Source organism: Phalaenopsis equestris, unplaced genomic scaffold, assembly GCF_001263595.1.
Source record: "Phalaenopsis equestris unplaced genomic scaffold, ASM126359v1 Scaffold000021, whole genome shotgun sequence".
Taxonomy (NCBI): domain Eukaryota; kingdom Viridiplantae; phylum Streptophyta; class Magnoliopsida; order Asparagales; family Orchidaceae; genus Phalaenopsis; species Phalaenopsis equestris.
The window spans coordinates 366,100-387,680 of record NW_018164463.1 but is presented as its reverse complement, the minus strand read 5'-3'; the positions used below and the strand labels follow the sequence as shown (position 1 = coordinate 387,680).

The following is a 21,581-nucleotide window of genomic DNA, read 5'->3' as shown; positions in this document are numbered from 1 at the left end:
ATATGAAATATTTGGGTGTAAATATAGAAAAAGTTTAAGTGTTAGAGATGTAGATGCATATGAATTTGGTGGAATCATGTAATTGCCCCTAAATTCTTACATGATACATTATTTTCATTTATGTAAATTATGATTTGAACTTCCTTTGAAAGCTAATCACTTACCTTTTAAAAATATTTTGATAGATCTATAAATTATATAAAGTAAATGTGTCATGACCAGACCCAGGGCTTGAAATTAACCAAAAAAGGTACAAACGATCAGACGATAATTAAATTTTTTATAACATTTAATAAATAAATAAAAAAAACTAGTAAGAAATTAAATTAAATCAATACAATTAAATTCATCTTATTACATGGTATTTCTGTCTTCTATAAACATTTTTTTTAATTATTGTTTAGTGTTTTTTAATCAATAAATAACACCTACAAAGCTAGTTCAAAACAACAGTTAATTAATTAAAGTTGGTAAATATTTACACTAATAAATTATAATATTACAAGAAAAAAGAAAATATTATGCATGTCAGTTAAGCTTTTAATAAATTACTATAAAATATTTGATAATTTATGAATATGATCACTTACAATAATTCATGTTATTCAATGGGTTTTATTATATTAACATATCTATATCATTTTATGTTTGTATAACTGTTTGATGAGTACAGGCTAAAAACATCAGTGTTGATTTTGATCCAAGGATAAGAAGGTTTCTCCCAATGGAACAGTAGGAAATGTGATTTGCCAGAAGGAAAACTTTGAGTATTAAGGATTTAGGAGCACCCAGGAACTTTATATTTGTATCCCATGAGATTGATTATCTTAAGAGTATAGGCATAGCAGTTAATAACAATTTGTGTGGCACTTTGAGTTTTTCCCTCATATTTATTGATATTTCCTGGCATCCATATGAACAATGTAGTAATAAAGGGAATTATTTCAACTTGGCTCTCTTTCCAAACCTTCCAGTAGTCAAGGAAGTTTCCAAAATTCAATAAATGGGAGAGGAAATTGAGTTTAGAAGCCACATGTGTCCAAACCCCTTGAGTAACAGGACAAGAGAAAAACAGATGGTTGAAGGATTCCTCATGCTGGCAGCAAAAATTACATCTTGAAGGTCCTTTTAAACCCTTGAGTTTAAGTATATCATCAGTGGGAATATTATTATGAAAACATCTCCAAGTGAACAAAAACATAGAGGGGTTGAGATATTTCACCCACATGGATATATATATATATATATAATCAAACCTAATACTCAGATATGACCAATAAAATAAGAGTATATAAAATCGGATAAATTGGAACATGAATTTATAGATATCAATAATTATTAATGCAATTAATTAAGAAGAAGCAAAATATTACTATAAATCTAAAAGTACGACTACTCACTTAACTATATATTGAAATATATATTTCAGTTTTTAAAAGTGTAAATAAGGATATTTTTAATGTGTTATAAAAGGATTTGGTTCATTTAAAAGAAGATAAAATAAAGTTTAGGTGTTAGGTAGTAAATACATTTACATGTTATGCATGTAAATGCCTTTATAATAAAACAAACAACAAAGAGAATTTTCCAATATCACAACCAAAACAGAAAGTTCACATATTTCACAATACTACCTTAATGCATCTTAACACATTCCCTCACCTTCTACTTATTATGAGTTTTCTTTCAAACAAACCCTCAAACATTGCTAAAGATAACAAAACTCTAAGCTCATCGTTTTAATTTATAGAAGATTCTACACATCAACAGCGGTCTAAGACGAACAACTCGCAACGCCTGTATCAAAAGCAAATCATATTTAAATAGTAGATGAAAGACATTTATGAAATTAGTAACTTACTCACCTCATATGTTCTTGCCAAAATCCATCTTGAAGTAGCCATTATCACCCCAGTCTCCACCCCATGTGTTGTTGAGCCAGTAGGCAATACCATTTTCAGCTCCATAGCCGACAGCAAGAACTGCATGGTTCACATCCTGGAAGGGGAAGAGTTTCATAAATATTATACTAAGATTTTCAATTTTCACATTAATTTATTGAATTGGATGAATGGTTTTCTAGCATTTTGAATTCTCAGCTTGAAATTGCAAATAGTTGGATGTCATTTTGTAACAACATAGTTGTTATATATATGAACAATTGGGTTATGCAAGAGTTGATTGATTTTAGATTATATTATTTTATATACCTTTTTACATGATATTATACTATACTATAATGCACCAGGGATCACCTTATGATTGTGAATTTTTATTTATCCAGATTGTATAAGAATGGCCCTTACATATATTTCAATAAAAGTGAAAGAGAAAATACAATGAGTTCAACTCGTTTGTATTAGTGAGTTGAATACGAGTTGTTCGCGAATAAAGAGTCGTTTTGAGAACCCTAGTCACTTACCCTTAGGATGTTAAGTGTAGGGGTAAGATTTAAATCTTATTATTTATATAAAAATATCATTTAAATATAACTTAATATATTTTTATTCTATTTTTTATTAATAATTTTAATTGTTTACAAATCTTTGTAGCATTGTAATCAATTAAGTTTACAAAGCTTTGTTCGAGTTCGGCTCGTTAACTTTGAATGAATCAAACACGAGCTTCGTAACAAGCGCTGTTCTGAACAACAAGTCATTTTGACAGCCCTAATTTGTAGTTTAGTTTACTAGACAACCATCAAGAGATTGGAAATATATTGCAAAACATAATGACATATTTTGCATTTAGAAATATCTTGTATTATGGTTTAAGCTCTACAGAAATCTTCTTATCACGTATGTAAATTATCTTAAAACATACCATTGGAGGCTTCCCCCAAGTGTCTCTCGTGTAATCTCCATTCATGTGGAACCGGAAACCAGTGACAAACTCGAATGCAACACTAACTGGACGAACCAGTCCAACTGCATGTTTTAGCTCCTCCTCAGACCCCTGTACATAACATAGATCGATCCAAAATGCAACTTATAGTCAGACATGTCTAACAAGTTAACAATTTTTTTACCTTATTTAAAGAAAAAGGAGTGGATATGTTGAAACTATATTACAACATAGCCCATAATTTAAATGTAATGCTATTTTTAATAAAATATTGCATGCATTTGCAAATCTATATTGTAACATTTGTAAAATATCGAATAGATAAATGACACTGAAACATGCAATGGACACTATTTCTATATGTCCGGATAACACAAACCATTACCCACACATGTAGAATAGCTGTTGTTTTTTTGTATGTTTAAGAAAAATGTTTGTTCACAGTTTAGCAATTTAACATTAACATTAACATCAACAAGGACAAAAAAAAAACCTAATGTTCAAATAAGGAAATATAATATTAGAAAAAGCGAAGTGATTTGTTCCTCCCCTACTCATTAAAAATTTCAAGTCTTTTTGTGATACCATTCTCAGAGAAGTATTAGGAAGATTTACATGCATACCTCTTAATCCTGAGCAAATATTACATCAGGACTCCTAAAATAGTTTGCGTTAGGAGTCCAATAGTGGGGCGCCAAGTGTCAAGCAGGCCCCACCGTAATGTTACATGCATACCTCTTAATCCTGAGCAAATATTACCAGGACTCCTAAAATAGTTTGCGTTAGGAGTCCAACAGTGGGGCGCCAAGTGTCAAGCGGGCCCCACCGTAATATACTGGTATTGTCCAGTGTAAAAAATGGTGGGGCACGTTTGACACGTGGCACCCTACCATTGGACTCTGAATGCATTCGGAGTCCTGATGTAATATTGTTTCCTTAATCCCTTTGTATTTACATATTTAACATATCTAAACTTCACTTTTTTTGCATATATGCTACCTTAGCTATCATAAAAATATGTATTTCACTTTTTAAAAGTAAAATAAGTGATATTTTGGGAATGATATGAAAGATTTTTGTGGTATAAATATATAAAGTAGAGTTTAGATGTTAAAACATGTAAATACAAAAGAATTGAGTGACATGAATGTAAATCTAGAAAAAAAAGGGAAAGGAAAAGAGGAGATCCCTTACCAACGTGTTGTTAACTGAATCAAGGATTTTGACGCCAACATTCTCCAGCTTGAAGCTGCATATACCATTGACACCTCGATAAGGATACTGTTAGACGTTAAAAATCTGTTATACATACATACATATTGTTGATTAAGTTTAATTACAGTTAACATCAAGTTAAATTTTGAACATTTCTACTCCTTCCTCAATACTACTCCCATCTTCTCATGTTTGAGCGATACAGTTGAGGCTAAGGCTAGTGGGACAGCAGATACGGGATCATACCATACAAAGACCTCCGACATTTCCATCTTCCTCCTCCCGCGACGCCTCAATTCGAATCTATACTCACTTCTCCGAGACACACACACACACATTCTGTCTCTCTTTGTCTGTGGGAACCAAAGCCGTAGCAATTAATTTTTCCTGTCATCCCGCACCCTGTAGAACATAACCCTAATCTTCCTGCTCCAAAACCCGCACGCATCTTCCTACCGCTCCAACCGCACACAACAGAGATCTCAGAAACTACTTGCTCCTTCCTTGCATCGAAACCCTTCGCCTCCAACCCGAAAGTATAATGTTCCTTCCTCTCTTTTTGTAGAGAACTCAATGCATTCCCGTCTCCGTTCCTGTAGTCAAGAGCTCCGCTCGCAGTTCAAATTCAGCCCCATGTTCTTATCGGAAGCCAGCCCTAGCCGAAACCTGTGCCTCTCCCTGCACTGACCCCCTCCTTTCCCCAATTATACTATATGTGTTATATATTATATGTCATATATTATACATTAAAAAAAATCAAAATATAATTTTACATTATCATTTTGTATTTGTTTTTACTTCGCCGATCACCATCATCAACGCAATCAATTTCGTCAATTTTCATCAAACAAGCAAATATATATGTAATATATACATGCCTTAAGAGCATATAAATGACATTTCAATAACATCATATTAAATTTAAATGACTTTTGCACATGCATCATTAAGAATTGCATACCTATACACAACTTGACACTAAAACACGAATCAAATAAATCATTTAGTTTAAATAGCACAATAAATTGTAAATTTAAAATTGTAAAAAAATAGTTTTTTGCATTAGTTCTACGACATTTGCATAGCAGTTATACTTATGCAACTTGATTTTCATAGTCAAGTTGTAAAAAATATATATTTTCTCTCTAATAAATAATAAATTATTATATCCTACATTTTATATAACCAGACATGCATGGTTTTGAGATTTTAGGTGGATTTAGCTGATAGCCCTATCCAGACAGGATTGTATGTCCAATAGATTCGGTTTTGTTTCAATCCTTTATGAGATTGCACTATAAGTCCCTTTTGATTGTATTCTTATTAGATTAAGTTTGACGTTTTACTTGTTTATTTAACTCACATTTAGTTTTAGGATTATGAGATTGGTCATGTTGTTATGATATAAGTTCTCACCTCTTAGTCTTTCCTATGATCGAATATTATCAGAATATAAGTCATAGCCTTTTCTAATATCATATCAATTCAAACAAATAAATCCTAAATTTCAAAATCAATAAGCATAATAATATGATATTAAATTGTTACTGAGTTTCTCAGTATCTAGTCACTTCCTAATTTTTCACTTTTGGATTCCGATAAGAACTATAAACATTAATCTTTCCTATTTGAATTTCCAAATGAGCAATTTGTGAAAACTAAACTTTAAAATATTTGAATACTTAACCCCAACCTTAATCAAAAATTTTCTTAAGATACTATGTTTCTACATGAATTTGCCCTTATATGAAGTTTATATCCATGATTAAACTAAAAAATTTTATAGCCTTTGGTTAGATAGGGGAGAAATAATTGGTTTGAATGTAGACCTACCAAATATTGAATGAAATTCCTTATTTGAGTAATCAAATTCATTATAAAGTAGTATTACTTTCTTTTGAGATAGTAGATTACTTTTAATGTTGTATTTGCTTATACAAATAAATTAAAATATTCAAAATATGTGTGGTAGGCACAATGTAAACTAATAATTAAATTCAAGATCGTCTTATCAATATGATAGAATTGGAAGTCCTAGCCAACTAAACTGATCCTCCACCTTCTCTTAAGGATCAAAGTCAACGAGTCTAATATTTTCAATAATGTCAAAAAAACAAGCATACAATTTTAAGTTTAGATTAAATTGTCTGGTCCTCCTCCTCATAAGGATTGGAAATTGCCAAAATTAATCTTTTATAAATATTTAAGTGTTAATTTTCAAATAAATTTCAAGCATAAATATTTCAAAGGGATAAACATTGATGATAGCGGTTTTGATAGAGAAGTTTAATTGGAAAGTTCTAAGTTTTAAATCAAATTTTCAAGGTAACCAATCAAAATGTTAAAGTTAAAATTAATCATTTAAAAGAATTAAATTAAATCTCATCCATCCTCCTCAGAAGCTTGTCGGGAGTATAAAACTTTTGGCTGATTTCAGCTCAAATAAAGTGATTGACACTTCAAGTCTATTAATTATTATATGTACATGTAAAGTAATCTCATGTCATTAAGGGCATGGCTTGAGTCCCTTATTTGCACGGCTTGGTTTAAAGGCTCCACAAAGAATAACGATTATCACTAGAGCCTTTTGTCCGAGTACTTACTGTCAAATGACACTATTATATTACGGTCATAATCACAACTTGTGTGTTCCCCAAAAAATTTTCACCCTTTGACTTGTTAACCATAGGGATCATTTGATTGGCATAAAATCATATAATAGCTAAGGTCAACTTTAATATTCACCTCGATCAAAACTAGACCTTCCCGCACCCTCTACCATAACCCTCGACTAGACCGTGACTCCATTTGGTCTAGCTCATAGCTATAACCAATTTCAATCTAAATTCAAGCAAGAGGAAGGCTCGTGGTGCTTAAGCGATTGTTTCCATCATCCCAAATTGAGGTTTCACCTCTTGGGACAAGGTATGAGTTCAAAACTCCTAGTTTAGGTCTCAGTTTGGTCTTTTATAAAGAGGATTAAAAATGCATGCCCACTTAATTGTATGAATGTTTGTGTAAGGACTAGATGATGTTATAGAAACAATCATAGAAGAGTTTCATTAACCCTAGCACATGATCTTAGGGTTTTAAAATGTGAGGTAGACAGATTAGGGCGTGCTTGGGATGATGACAGAGCACCATTATATCTCCATTGTTTGAACCATACAGTCGTGATCAAGCTAAAGCAGTGAATCACGCGGAGCAAAGCAGCAGATTGTGGGCCACTTCAGCACTCTCTTGTAAAGCGCGGCCAACAATGGGACGCTTTGTGGAGTTTCAATGGGTATAAGGATGATGGGGCGCCGTGTGGTTTAAGTAGGAAATTAGGATTTTAAACATAAAAAAATCATGTATTTGTAAGGATAAGGAAAAGTCACAAAAATAAAATGATTTTAAACATAAAAAAATCATGTATTTGTAAGGAAAAGTCACAAAAATAAAAAGAAAATACCCTAGCACTCAGCAAACAATAGAAATTAATAAAAATAAAAAAAGTAAAATAATTGATATATATATATATATATTAAATAATACATAAAATATTTTAATTATGAAAAATTAAAAATAAAACATAAGAATATGAAATTTTTAGAGATTATTCCCTCTCATCAAGAATGTTCCATGATTTTTCTAAAGTCAAAAGACTCTCTGACACCAAAATGTCTAATTTTCTATTAAAATTATAATTATTTTGAATAATAATAATAATAAATAAAATAAACAAAAATACAAATCAAATTTGAAATTAAAAAGAAAAATTAGGGCAGCGAGCCTAAACACCAAAATAATAATTTTCACCTCTGAAAATTTAAAATGAAATAAGAACATTGGGGGTAAATTAGTAAAATTACATTTTTTTGCGTTTTAGCCCAAATTGTCTCCTGAACTTAGTTAAACATAAGGATTAACTCACAAAATCTTAAGCTTGCATCCTAATGAAAACCTTAAATTAAATTATTAATTAAAATATGGTTATTCTCATAGTTATCCATTTAATTATGAAATTACCTTAATAACCAAATTTACAATTTAACTTAGGTCTAACCCAACTTAACTAAAATTTTAAACTTAACTTAGGTTTAATTCTAACTTAAACCTAACTCAACTAAACCCTAAACTTAATTTAGGTCTAATCCAGTTTAGACTTTACTCAATTTAAACTTAAACTCAACTTAGGTCTAGCCCAACTCAGACCTAACCCAACTTAACTCAAACTTCAAACTAAGTTTGGGTCTAACATAATTTGTACCAAACTAAGCTAAAACTTTAATCGTAAGATGAAATTATCTTAATAATTAAACCCTAAATTTAATTTTGGTCTAACCCAATTTAGACCAAACTTAATTTAAACTTTAAACGTAACTTAAGTCTAACCCAACTTGGACCTAATCCAAACTTAACTTAAAACCTACTCAAGTCTAACCCAGTCAGGGTTGACTTAACCAAATCCTTAACCTAAAGCTTAGTTTAAGTCTAACCTAACTTAGACTTGACTTAACTAAATTTATACTTAGTTTAAGTCTAACTGAACTTAGACATGACTTAACCAAAATTAAACTTAATCAATCATTGGTCGAACCTGGCTGACCAAAATAAAACTTAGACAAATTAGGGTCAACCAAACCTAAACTAGGCTAACCCAAAATCAAATTTAATCAAACCTGAATCAACCCAGCCTAACCTGGGCTAAACCAAATCAAATTTAATCAAACATGGGTCAACCCAGTCGAACCTAGGCTAACCCAAATCAAACTTAGACAAACTTGGGTCAACCTAGCTTAATATGGGCTAACCCAAAATCAAATTTAATCAAACCTCGGTCAACGCAACCTAACCAGGGCTAATCCAAATCAAATTTAATCAAACTTGAGTAAATGTAGCCTAACCTGGGCTAACCCTAATTAAACTTAGATAAACTTGGTTCAACCCAGCTTAACCTAGGCTAACCCAAATCAAACTTAATCAAACCAGGGTCAACCCAACCTTACATGGGCTAACCCAAATCAAACTTAAATAGACCTGGGTCAACCTAGCCTAACCTGGGCTAACCCAAATCAAACTTACACAAACTTGGGTCAACCCAGCCTAACTTGGGCTAACCCAGATCAAACTTAAATAAACTTGGGCTAACCCAAAATCAAATTTAATCAAACCTGGGTCAACCCAGCCTAACTTGGGCTAATCCAAATAAAACATAAGCAAACCTAAGTCAACACATCCTAACCTTGACTAACCAAAATCAATTTAAATCTAACATGGGTCAACTCAGATCAACTTAAGCCAATTCAAACTAACCTAAGTTAACATGTACTAAACTTAAAATTGACAATAGTAAGCCAAGTTAATAAGTGGTTGACTTCTCATAAGAGAATAAAAGCATTATTGACTTAAAAACACACCTTGAGACAATATGTGCTTAAATGCAAAGTCTTTAATAAACATAAAAGACATAACATAAAAAACACCCTAAAAATCATTAGAACTTAAACTTCAATTATGAAACATAACTCAGGTTGAGAAGGAATTTCATAGGAGGCAACCCATGGCTGCTAATGAAGTACATTCCAGTCACACTTGACTAATCGAACTACAAATCCAATTATCCCAAGAGGACGAAACTATGGGATCTTGACCGAGTCATTTCAACATAAAAAATAAAATATAACACAAAAAAAAACTGGCTAAGAAGTCTTAAGCAACCTAAAAATTTCAACCCCAAAAAATCTGAAAAATATAATAAAACTTACATGAAACTCTAATAAATAAAGTTTGTAGAACACAACTTTAATCATGCTACCCGGATCTACAAAGATCTCTTGGATGACTTAACACATAGTTGTTGACAAGAATCTTACGGTCATAGTAGTCTTGATTGGCTCACTGGACTAAGTAGATTAAAGAACCGAAAACCCTGGGATGATGAAAAGTCATGAACATCTTGACCAAGTTTTCTCAAATAAAAAGAATAGTAATAAACACTTTAATAATCAAAATAAACATATTCATTCCTCTTACAATAAAGCATTCTAACTTTGTTTTGTTGGGTTGATAAAGACAAATTACAAAATGTTGTTTTAGGTTTGCTTTACATGTTATTAGGGTATGCTAACTTTGTTTTGCAGGGTTGCTAAAAATAAATAAGTTGTTGTAGTAACCTAGGATATTCCCTTTGAGTCTTCTTTTCTTTTATAGAGTTAGAAAGTGTTATGTTCAATTGATTATAAACATCCAAACTATCCAAAAGAAGACGAAATACTAAGTGAAGGATGGACCTCAACTAAACCACCAATTGTAGTTCAGATGATGTCAGTTGACGAGTTTGATATAAGTTAGGATTGACATCCATACCATCAGTTTGTCTATATTCATTCGATAGGTTTTCTCAAATTATAGGCCAGTATTTATATTTCTGTGTTTTGCCTAGGTTATCGATAGGCTCACCTAAAGACTAAACCTTCTACCCCAACCTAAATAACACCAACTTAACTTTTTAAAATAAAAATCATAACCAAAGCTAAATCACATAAATCACTGCATTCAAAACCATAGAAACATCATACATCTAAATAACCACTATTGACACCCAATAAAAGTGAGAAGAAACTTCTTTTTTATTTAGGAATATGAATGATAACATGATATGCAGACATATACTTAACATATTTCTCCTACTTTTTTTCTTCCAACCCTCACTCATTACACAGAAAGGGTGGTTTTACCTGTGAGAACCAGTATCTTATAGAGTGAATTATGCCTATACACACCGATTAGCCTTTTGAACAGACCTTTTATGCATTCATCATCAAGGACTTGCATAATCCATTACATAGCTTGCTTCATCAAGGACCTTCGATGCGCTCAACACTAATTAAAAACATTTGAGTGTTGTGAGGCATAAAACATTTAAATTTAAAATTTTAAATTATGTTCACATTAGTCTTAAGATATTATACACATCATACATTCCTACATAACTCGTAAGACCTACTATTCCTAATAAACAACAACCTACCTTATCTTACATCATCAAGACCGGTCAAGCATGGTTTTCAATGCTATAGGGGGGTTTATATGACAACCCTTTCCATGCACGGTTGTAAGTCCATTTCATTCTTGTTTTTCCTTCTGTTTGGTTAGGGTTTCAAATTTTTACTTATTTTGGTGAACTTCACCCTAGGACTCTGAGGTTGTTTGTCCAGTAACAACGTAAATTCTCACCTTCAGGCTCCTACATGATCGTATGTCGTGCAGTATAAATCTTAACATTCGAAAAAAAAATCATGATGAAAAAAATTAATATTCTTGTCAAAAAAATCAAGTGCTAAAGAACAGGATGGTCCAAGATACCACTGAGGTTGCCTTGGTATCTTCGAGTGTCCCCAACCTTTCCTTTTTTGGCTTCCGATAATAACTGTTCAACTTTTGAGCCTTTCCCATTTGGAAATACAATGTTCAATCATGGAAGCTTAAACTTAGAAATTTCTTGAGAACAAAACCATAACCTTAATTGAGTGTTTTCTTAAGTAAATTCGATTGCTTAAGATGTAACTAGCTATAGGGGCTTACCCTTATAGGAAGAAGAGTACCCCAAAACTAATATAAACTCTATTTAGTCTTCAGATTAGATAGAAGAAATGGTCTTTTTGGTTTAAACCGCAGACTAGTGCAGATATTCAATGTTTTCTTAGTTTGAATAATCAAACCCATCGTAAAATTATATTTCTACCTTTCTAAGTGGTTACTACTTCTGATGACATGCTTGATTATTTGAGCTACCAAAACCATCAATTTCACATGATATTCAAAAGCCTTGTGTCAGTGCGAAAACAAAACCCAAGGGGATAGACCAAAACCTTACCATTCATTTTAAGCTCAAGATGGTAAGTCATATAACATAAAATCTAAGCCTATTGTTATTATATGTTAAATATTTAGTGTTTAATGACTATCTTTAATCGAAAGCGCTCTCCCATTTTTGGGAGGGGTAGTTAACCATAAGGGCTTGCGCCTATAGGAAACCTTGAATCCCAAATAAAAAAAAAATCATGAAATAAGGGCAGTATCTCTAGGTAGTGTATTATCTAGAATATAATATGCATTTTGAAAATTTGAATTGAAATAAACACAAAATCTATCAACATTAAACAAAAAATGGAGTCTGAGGTGTTAAATTTTTTGAGCCCACATATATATCTCCTTGGAGTGGAGTCTTCCGTTGTGCTTAATTTACTAAAAGGCTTGAGAAGGCAAGGCTCCATTGCATCCAAAGTTATTGTATGTTGAAGCATAACTTATAAGTTAATGTTATAATAGAGATATTTCCTTTCCAGTCAGCTGTGAATAAACAACCTCTAATGCCCTATAGTGGTATTATAAGCTTCACATTGAAATTCACCAGAAACAAAAATCATTTGGGTGTTTGTTGTAAGAACTTAGCAAAGAGAAGTAATCTATGGAGAAATTACAACAATTTTGATTGGATATCACTAAAAATTGGTACCATTTACTTGTGCCTTCATTAGGGCTTCTATATTTGAGTAAGAATTAAGATGTATAATGAATTGAAAATGCCAATTTACTAAATATATTGAATAGGGAGGACATTCTGTAATGAAACTTTGATGCATGGAAAATTCCTCGACCTACTTGGGATAAAGAGCTATGCATACTTAACTCACTTTTTGTGTTAGATAAACTTGAAGACTACAAAAATGGTTTGTAGCTTTTATCCCCCAAAGTAGCAGCAGGAGGCAAATTTTTATTTTGTGGAGCAAAAACAATAGCTCTTTACCTCAGCTAAAATAATTGAAAAAAATAATCTTAAAATCTTTTATGTTGGGGATAGTAAATGTGTACTCATATGATCATCATCACTACCTCAATCATTTGTGGTTTATATTTTGAATATTTATTCTCACTTCAATCTACTGAGTAATACGTGAGATGTTTTAATTGACACGAGCCATTTAAATAATCTTCTAGTTGTGTAAACTATGCTCCATGCTACTATTTTTAATTTTTTTTGTATTTCTTTCTCTCTCTACTCATCTAGTTAGAGCATCATCTACTCTCAGTTGTACATGCTCAATAATGACACACTTTTTTGTCAAAGGAATTTTTGTTGCCTAACGCTATTAATGATGCATAGTCAATTTTATTGCCCTAAATATCTATTATATTTTGCATTGCATAGATATATGTAACACTTCATTAATTTAATCACTTAATGATTAAAGTTATGTCACCTTAATGAGACATGATAATCAGATGAATAATAGATCTAATTATATAAATTTATACCACCAAGTGAAAATTGATCATCAAACAATATTATTATTCTTTTCAAAAGTAACATATATGTTTATTTTACAAATATGATCATATCATCTTTTGATACCACAGACCAACTCAAACACATCTTTTGAAAGCAGGTCAATAGCCACTTAAAAGAAGATAAATTACAATTAAGTTCATATTATACAGCTTAATTAATGTGGTTTATATTCTTAAAAACACTCCTAAACATATTTTAAAATATAGCAAGAGTCCATTAGATTGTTTTATGGTATTCAAAATGGTGTTCTAGGATAAATTGTAAAAATTTCACCACTGGATATTGTCACATAGGCTTGGAATTTTTTTCACATAGGCTTGGAATTTCTCAAGTTATCGATCGATTGTCCACAACTTCAAATGAGAATCATGAAACTAAAAATCAATAAGAGAAGTGATAGAAAAAAAAAGACATGGAAAAGTTTACTAATTATTTGTAAATTGGGCCCATAAGTCCTGTCATAAGGTTAGTGGTAGTTATAGTATTAAAATAGAGATTAACAGAGTAATTATGATAGAGACTTATATATATAATGCTAGCAAATTAAGATATTTAAGTAGAGTCAATTTAAAAATGTGGGGCATATATGAAGTGTCATCAATTATTTATAGATCTGACCTAGAATTAAGAAAAAAATTCATAAGTACTTAATACCTTAAAGATATCTTTGACATGCACCATATTCCTCATAATTGATTATATTAATCCTTCTAACATTCAATAATTAGACTTTCACAGTCAAGAACATTAAATATATTAATTCTCCTAACATTAAATCATTAGACTTTCACAATCAACAATGATCATATTCCAATCTTGTCACCTCTCTCTATATTTTACTTTAGATTCCTTATGCTAAAGTTACATCTGTATGAAACTTTTTACTAAAATAAAATAGAATTGTTTCTTTAATAGAAATGTAATTTCTTAAACCTTTTTTCGTTAATAATCATCATAATTTTATTTCATAAACCCTTTAGAGAACAATGTGCTAAGTGATTAAATCCTTTACCATGGAACAAAATACTAAAAGAAATATATTAAGCATATAAACCTTCATGATTTACATGTCAAGATGATATTTATGCAAAAAGTTTTATCAGTAAGTAAATGAATTAGCAATTCAAGTATGCAAACTTGCCAATGGAAGACAACTCAAAGATCCAATTTTTGGAAAAAGTTTACAAGAAACTATCACTAGTAAAGATTTCATAAATATCATCAAATTAAACAAGTGAACATTACTAATACTATTTGCAAGCATTTATCAATCATCTCACTAAAGTTGACAAGAAAATTGATCAGTTAATAGTCAAATCCAATTCTTCCAAACACAAAGATGACTTATAAAAGTTCAAGCTTACTATATCACATCCTATTCTAGTTCAACCTTCACTCTGTAAAAAAAGAGTTTAATCTTGACATTTTTTCCATGATATTGAACAATTGCTCTAACAACTTGACATTTTTTCCGAGTTTTATACTAAACTTCATAAAAACTCTAAATTTTTCATTTAAACCCTCAAAATCAACCGAAATTGAAAATAGTAACGACACCCAAAAGTGTGTGTGATCTAAAATCATCAAAATTTAAAGCAAACTAAAAAACGTATACTAAATAGCACTTATGGATATGACCCCTAGATGGAAGAAGTCCGAACAAAAAGTTGTAGTTGGAATCTTGAATTATTTATCATTATTTTCTTATCACTTAAAATATTGAAATTTATGTTTCTAATACCCTAAAACTTTAATTTTACTGAAATACTATCTAAAATTTTCTAATAAATCAAATCTACCATCATCGTTATATTAACCGCACAATAAAAGAAGTCAGTAACCACATCGTAGGAGCATGCATCACTTAAGCCGCCAGCCCATCTCAACTCACCAAAGAATTGCTTGCACGAGAAGACATCGAGTCGAGAGGAACTCCGACGAGGGAGAAATGGGCCGGCGGCTTAAGGGATGCTCCTACGGTGAAGTTTCCGTCTTGTTTTAACTTGTAGTTAACAGACGTGGCAGATTTGTTTTATTACAAAGTTTTACGTGGTAATTTGGTAAAATTAAAATTTTTAGGTGCTAGATACCTAAATTTCAATGTTTTAAGCACGTAGATATAAATACACGCACTGCATGAAAAAAACTTATAATAAACGACCCGAACCGGTCGGTCACTGGCCGGATCACGTTATCATCCTCGACGGTGGCGAGGGTGGCGGAGAGGAGGAGGACGGCGGAGAGGAGGTGGCGGAGAGCCATCTGGCGCTATATTAGTTGAGCGGTTCCCCGTTGTTGGGGCACAGCCGGGGGTTGATATTGAGCCTGGAGCTGATGCACTTGCTGACGTGGTAAACCTTCCCGAATGATCTTTTCCAAAATTACACGAATACCCTTAGATTGGATCGAAATTATTGCGATGCGCTTCGTACTTAAGCGTGATGATAGTGAAAAAGTGCGTGACAATATATTGCATAATAAATATTAGAGATAATTAGCCAAAACATTAATATTTATAAATCAGACCTTTAAATTATTTTAATTTCGTAATTTTATAATAGCAGTGTTATAAATGTAAATATCAAATTTTAGGCATTAGATATGTAAATACATAAGAACTAAGTGAAGTGTAGCTAAAGTTATAGTCAAGTGATCATCCAAGCTTCGCTTTTAACAAATTTATAGTCAAGTTGATCATCTCAATGCGATAAACCCAACACCAACAAAGTTGATCCAATTTGAGTTTGAATTAGTCTAAATCAAGCAGTTGAAGTGTAACAAAAAATTTTAGAACATTAATTTAAGGCTCAAACTGTCTCAAATCATGAATCCCAATGAGATAAATCTACTGACTCCATGTTAGCTTAATTCTAATCTTAGCAAGATACTTCAAAATTAAAATAAAAATCTATAATTAAAAGACTTGACATGAGTTATCTGATTGTGAGATTTAGTCTACAACAACAACAACAACAACAAAACCTTAATCCCACAACGTTAGGCATGAATCCTTTGTCTCCATTGTGTTCCATTTAGTGTCATATTTTCATTTAGTTCTAATAATACAATAGGCCCAAGTCTTCCTAGGTCTACCTCTGTCTTTTTTAACATAAGTCGAATCTAAAACATTTACTCTCAAAATTGGATGATCACATGGTCGACATTTAATGTGATCAAATCATCTAAGATGACTTTCTCTAATTTTGTCCGTCACATAAGCTCTTTTGGGAGGTGACAATTAGGGGTTGTATATAAATGCCCCATGCAATTTTAAAATGTGACAGGTACATTATTAATTTGATACAATTAATGCTGTAATGCTAAGACGAGCCCAGATGATGCGCTGTCGATATGGCTAATTTAGCTTCGATTTATAACTTTGGACAACTATGATTTATGAATATACGTGGGAGGTTTGGAGCGTCTGCTATTTTTATTATATAATGATCCTTCAATAATGCAAAACAGTCTTAATCAGTTGTTTGTCTTACTTAAATTTAAATGAAGGCATATTTTGATGCAGTTTTAATATTAATTTTAAATTTATTTTCATGAAATAATACTTCGAAAATTGTTTAGTTATCATTTTTTTTTTCATAAATATTTATGAATATACAGAAATTACAACAAAAAAATAATTATAACATTAATTTGTAACATGAAGTTGTGAAAAATCATATGAAGTTATTGGTTGCAAAAGACAAAAAAAATAAATAAATAAAAGAACACAAATAAATTTGATTAAATATTTTAGAATTTTTTAACTCTGGAAAAATGACTTATAAATTGTTATGACATAGAACAAAAAATAATTTGATCAAATAGAAGCCGCAATTTAATTTTATAATTAAAAATCATTAAAATTTAATTCAGGGCAATCTGAATCTTTATGTCACGAAATTTATAGAAGACATCAAAAGTGATTTGATCGGAGTCTAAATTAAGCATTGGAATCATAATAAAAAAGTTCAGGGTACGATTAAAGGATTAATAATACTAGAATCTTACATTGTTATAATTAAAACGACCTATTATATAATTGTGAAGTTGTAATAATAGTAGTTGGCAACATACTTTATATTTGGTGACTATAATATCATCCGTTGGCTGCATAAGTCATAATTGGTAATTACAACATCATTTGTCGACCACATATGTCATAGTTGTTGACTGCAATATCTTCAGTTGATAACATAAATTATAGTTGTTGAGTACAATAGTGTTAACTTATCACAAAAGTCATAGTGATGACTGTAATATTGTTAGTTGGAAATAGTGTTAGTTGGTCTCTATGTTGGTGATTGTAAGAGCATCAATTAGCCACATAAGTCGTGATTGGTGATTGTAATTAATATCGCTAGTTGGCTACAATAAAGGTCGTAGTTAGAGACGACAATAGCGTCGGTTGGCCACAGATGTCTTAGTTGAAGATGACGATAGCATCAATTTGTCACACATGTCGTACTTGGAGATTGCAATAATATCAGTTGTCCGTAGTTGCCTTAATTGGTGACTGTAAGATTGTTAGTTGGTCATAGAGATCGTAATTGATGACAATAATAACGTTAGTTGACCATAAATGTGATATTGGAGATAGAAATAATGTTAATTGACCATAGAGACCGTAGTTAGAGACTTAAACATCATTGATTAGTTAGTTAGGCTATAATTAGAAGATATAATAGTATTAGTTGGCTACATATGTTGTAGTTGGGGGCAAAAATGAGGTCAAGTGGCCACAGAGATCGTAGTTGAAGATGACAAAAGCGTTAGTTGACCATAGAGGTTGTAGTTGAAAATTGTAATAGTAGGTGACTACATCGGTCATAGTCGATGGCTTGACCTATTATCTCAGCATGAGGTTTTTGTTTTATAGTGGACACTACATTTTTCTTTTGTATACAACGTAAAGAAAGATGCTTATGTTAGGTATAACTGTGTTACTTTGGCTATGACAGTCATTGTGGCTGTCAAAGACCGTTGATCAGCAGCGGTGGGTGGTGATGACCGGTGGCGGTAGGTGGTGACATTTGGATATGGACGCGATGGTTAACTTCAATATGAGTGATATATGCTACAACCATATTTAGGAAATGAAATATGTTACAATCGTATTTGGGCAGTCGATGGTGGTAGGAGATCAACGGTGACTACAGAGGTCAAAAGTTATTGGTGAATCTTTAACATGTTTTATATATTATGTTCATATTTGGTATATGATGTTAGTAAGCAAGGGTCACCAAAGATAGAGATCAGAGGCAGCAGACGGTGGTCAACAATGTTTGATGGTGCTTGAAGAAGGCCGATGGGTGGTGATCAATGGTGGTAAGCAGCTACAAAGGCCAAAATTTATCATTGGGTCTTTAATCCAAAATAGGCTATGAATTTTTTTCTCATCCCCTCACCCCTCAAGTGAAGATAGTATGCTTATTTATAGCCTTTAAGGTAAATTCATTTTAGTCTTTTGGTGAATAACTTCCCTAGCCACTTGATCAGATGACATGTATTGATCCCCTTGGATCATATAATATTTTTAATAATTTAGCGACCTTAATGACCTTGGAATTATATGATCTTAGGCTCATTTGAGTTCTCTCATCAAGACACTCAATTTGAATATAAATATGTCAAATATGGAGTTCATTTGATCATTTAATCATTTAATCGACGGTAAAAAACCTCTAAAAGTGCTTTAATGGCTTGATTAGAGCTTAATTGGACTTGGTTTGATGTTGTTGATGCAAAATTCTATCTTTGAAGCTCTTAAGGAGGCAAACTTTGAAAGAGAGGTTGATGATGTTAATGCAAAATTCAACATGCATTTTCCTCCCAGTGAAGTTGATTTAGAAGAAGGACAGTTTAAAAGGCCGAAGAGAAAATCCTTGTACAACATATGCTACAAGGCTGGTTTGTGGGAGGTTGCTAACAAATTTAGTTTGAGTTCCGAACAATTTGGGTTGCATTTTTCATTGGAAAAAGTGGTTTGTATGCTATACTGGTTTTTTTTCCAAATACATAACAAAGAATGATATGTTAATTTATATCATGTATGCAGAGGTGGGAAGAGTTATAAGATGAAAAAGTAGTTCCTGAGGAAATAGATAGAAATTTTACTTGTGCAATGTTTGAGGCGACACAAGATGTGCTCAAAGGTGTTAAACATATGTTATTTAATCTCGTATTGAAACTTTTTCTTTTCCTACACCGGCTTACGTACATATATGATCAAGAATTTTGACCGCCCCTCAAAACTTGTGTAATCTTTACAAACTGATACATGTGAGGTTTATTTTTTCCTATCTCATTTTTGTTGTATTTTATTTTTATTGTTGCAGACAGCGGTAGAGATGAGTTGTGATCCAGTTGTTAGGAAGCATGTTCGTAGTACTTTTATGAAAAATGTTGTTGTCTCTACAAGCCCTACTCCCAATGGAAACTCTATGATTGATGCCTATCATCAATTTTCTGGAGTTTCCTTCAACTAATCTCCAAACTTCTTCACACTAAACACACTCACACTTAGACTTGAATACAAAATATAAAAACATAACTCACTATTGCCGCCCAATTGAAGTTTTGAGGCTCCAAAAAGTCCGTCAATTTGGCCAAATCCTTCTCATTAAATAGAAAACAGAAAATAACCAAGGGTTGCTTCAAGCACCCCTCCAAAATTTGGACAAATTTGATATATCTTCTAAAAAGGTAGTTACTAGCGCTATAGCACCCTCCTAACTAGACTGTGTTGCTATAGCGCCACACGAAAATCATAATTTTTCATCTAATCTTTCCTCATTTTCTCTAAATGTACATTCAATGCACCTAAACTCAAAAACATGCAAAATACATTCCTTTAAAGTGTAATATCATAAAAAATGTACATAAAATGCTTATACATAAAATGCTTATACATAAAATGCTTATAAAATATGTACTAAAAATATGTTATTTTGAGGTGGATCATCTACCTAAGTAATTGAAGCACTCTGTCTTTGGCCATGAGAGGGGAGGTTTAAATAGCCATGGTCATGGTGGCCAGCAGAGCAAACCAAGGTGTGGAAAATGTTGTTTATGTAGAGGGCTGAGCAATTCTAGACCTCAACCAAAAGTGAGGTCAACAGCTGAGCAGCACAATTAGCCAATTGGAATGTACACATTGGATGGGTTCAATGCAAGCTTGGTCCATGGGGAGAGTTTATCGGTTTTGAGATTTTTGGCCACTAGGCCGGCCGACCAGGCCAAAGGAGGTGGCTAGCAGGGTCTAAGGAAGCCAGAGAAGTTTAATTGTGATTAAGATGGAGGTTTAGTCGAGTGTTGAAAAGCTTGGGTCATTTGGCCAAAAGTTGGAAGGAATTCCCAAAATCAAGGGACCCTTGGTCCATGACACCTCTAGTGTGGGCTAATAGGATCTAGTTTGGTTTCTAGAGTCCAAATGGCAGTTGTGGTGGTCCAAGTTGGGCTAGACCAAGTGACTCAAAGTGAGTTTAGGGTTTGGGTTCAAAATTTGGGATTTGACTTGAACTTGGGTTTGTCCTTGGATAGAGCTTGGATCTAGGTAAATTGATTAGCCAATTTGGTGTAGAAGACTGTCATGAGGCATTTGGGTTGAAATTGGGTTGAAATTGGGAGGTTATAAAGTTCAATTTAAAGAAATTTGGATTTTGGGATAAAACTGGGGGTTTTGGTTTGGATTGGATTAGGGCTAGGTTTTAGTTTGTATCTAGGCCAATTGATGGTTCAAAAAAGTCTAGGGGAATGTTATGAAGAGTTAACATTCAAAATTGAGGAAAATGGATGGTTTATGGGGTTTAATTTGATGGACTTTGAAGGTATGGTCAAATTGGGGATTTTGGCCCAAAATTGAAATTAGGTTTTGGAGATTGGTTCAATTGAGCTCCAATTTTTTGTAGATTGGGATTGGAAAAGTTGATGATTGATTTAGATTTGAAATTGGGTAAGATTGAAGTGAATTTGGTGGAAATTGGGCTTTTAGGGGCAAAAGTAGGATTTTGGTCAAAATTAGTCAATTTGGTCAAATAGGACCCAATGGGTGGTTAGTATTGATTTTGAGGATAATTGGAATGATTTGGGAGGTTTTGTGATTTTTTAGTCAATGAGGGGCATTTTTGGTAATTTTGCCATTTTTTGGGGTTATTTTGAGAATTTTGGAAATTTTAGGGTAGTTTGG

At 32.2% G+C, this 21,581-nt stretch overlaps 1 protein-coding gene across 1 annotated transcript; it reads right to left on the bottom strand.

The window, feature by feature from the left end:
- Window positions 1-1,559: 1,559 nt before the first annotated feature.
- On the bottom strand, window positions 1,560-15,750 carry LOC110018398 (oryzain gamma chain-like). Its single transcript, XM_020715699.1, has 5 exons — window positions 15,558-15,750; window positions 4,039-4,093; window positions 2,824-2,955; window positions 1,866-1,998; window positions 1,560-1,797 (listed from the first exon to the last, which is right to left on the bottom strand). Exons 1-4 carry the CDS (start codon window positions 15,656-15,658, stop codon window positions 1,867-1,869), a joined length of 420 nt encoding a protein of 139 aa, XP_020571358.1. The 5' UTR covers window positions 15,659-15,750; the 3' UTR covers window positions 1,560-1,797; window position 1,866.
- Window positions 15,751-21,581: the final 5,831 nt, after the last annotated feature.

What these genes read in the sequence shown, in the direction of transcription:
- LOC110018398 (XM_020715699.1), bottom strand. Translation starts at nt 15,658, where the DNA reads ATGGCTCTCCGCCACCTCCTCTCCGCCGTCCTCCTCCTCTCCGCCACC. An exon ending in ATTCAGTTAACAACACGTTG is followed by an intron (nt 2,956 to 4,038) that starts GTAAGGGATCTC and finishes TGTTATGTACAG; the next exon opens with GGGTCTGAGGAGGAGCTAAA. An exon ending in CTTGGGGGAAGCCTCCAATG is followed by an intron (nt 1,999 to 2,823) that starts GTATGTTTTAAG and finishes TTCCCCTTCCAG; the next exon opens with GATGTGAACCATGCAGTTCT.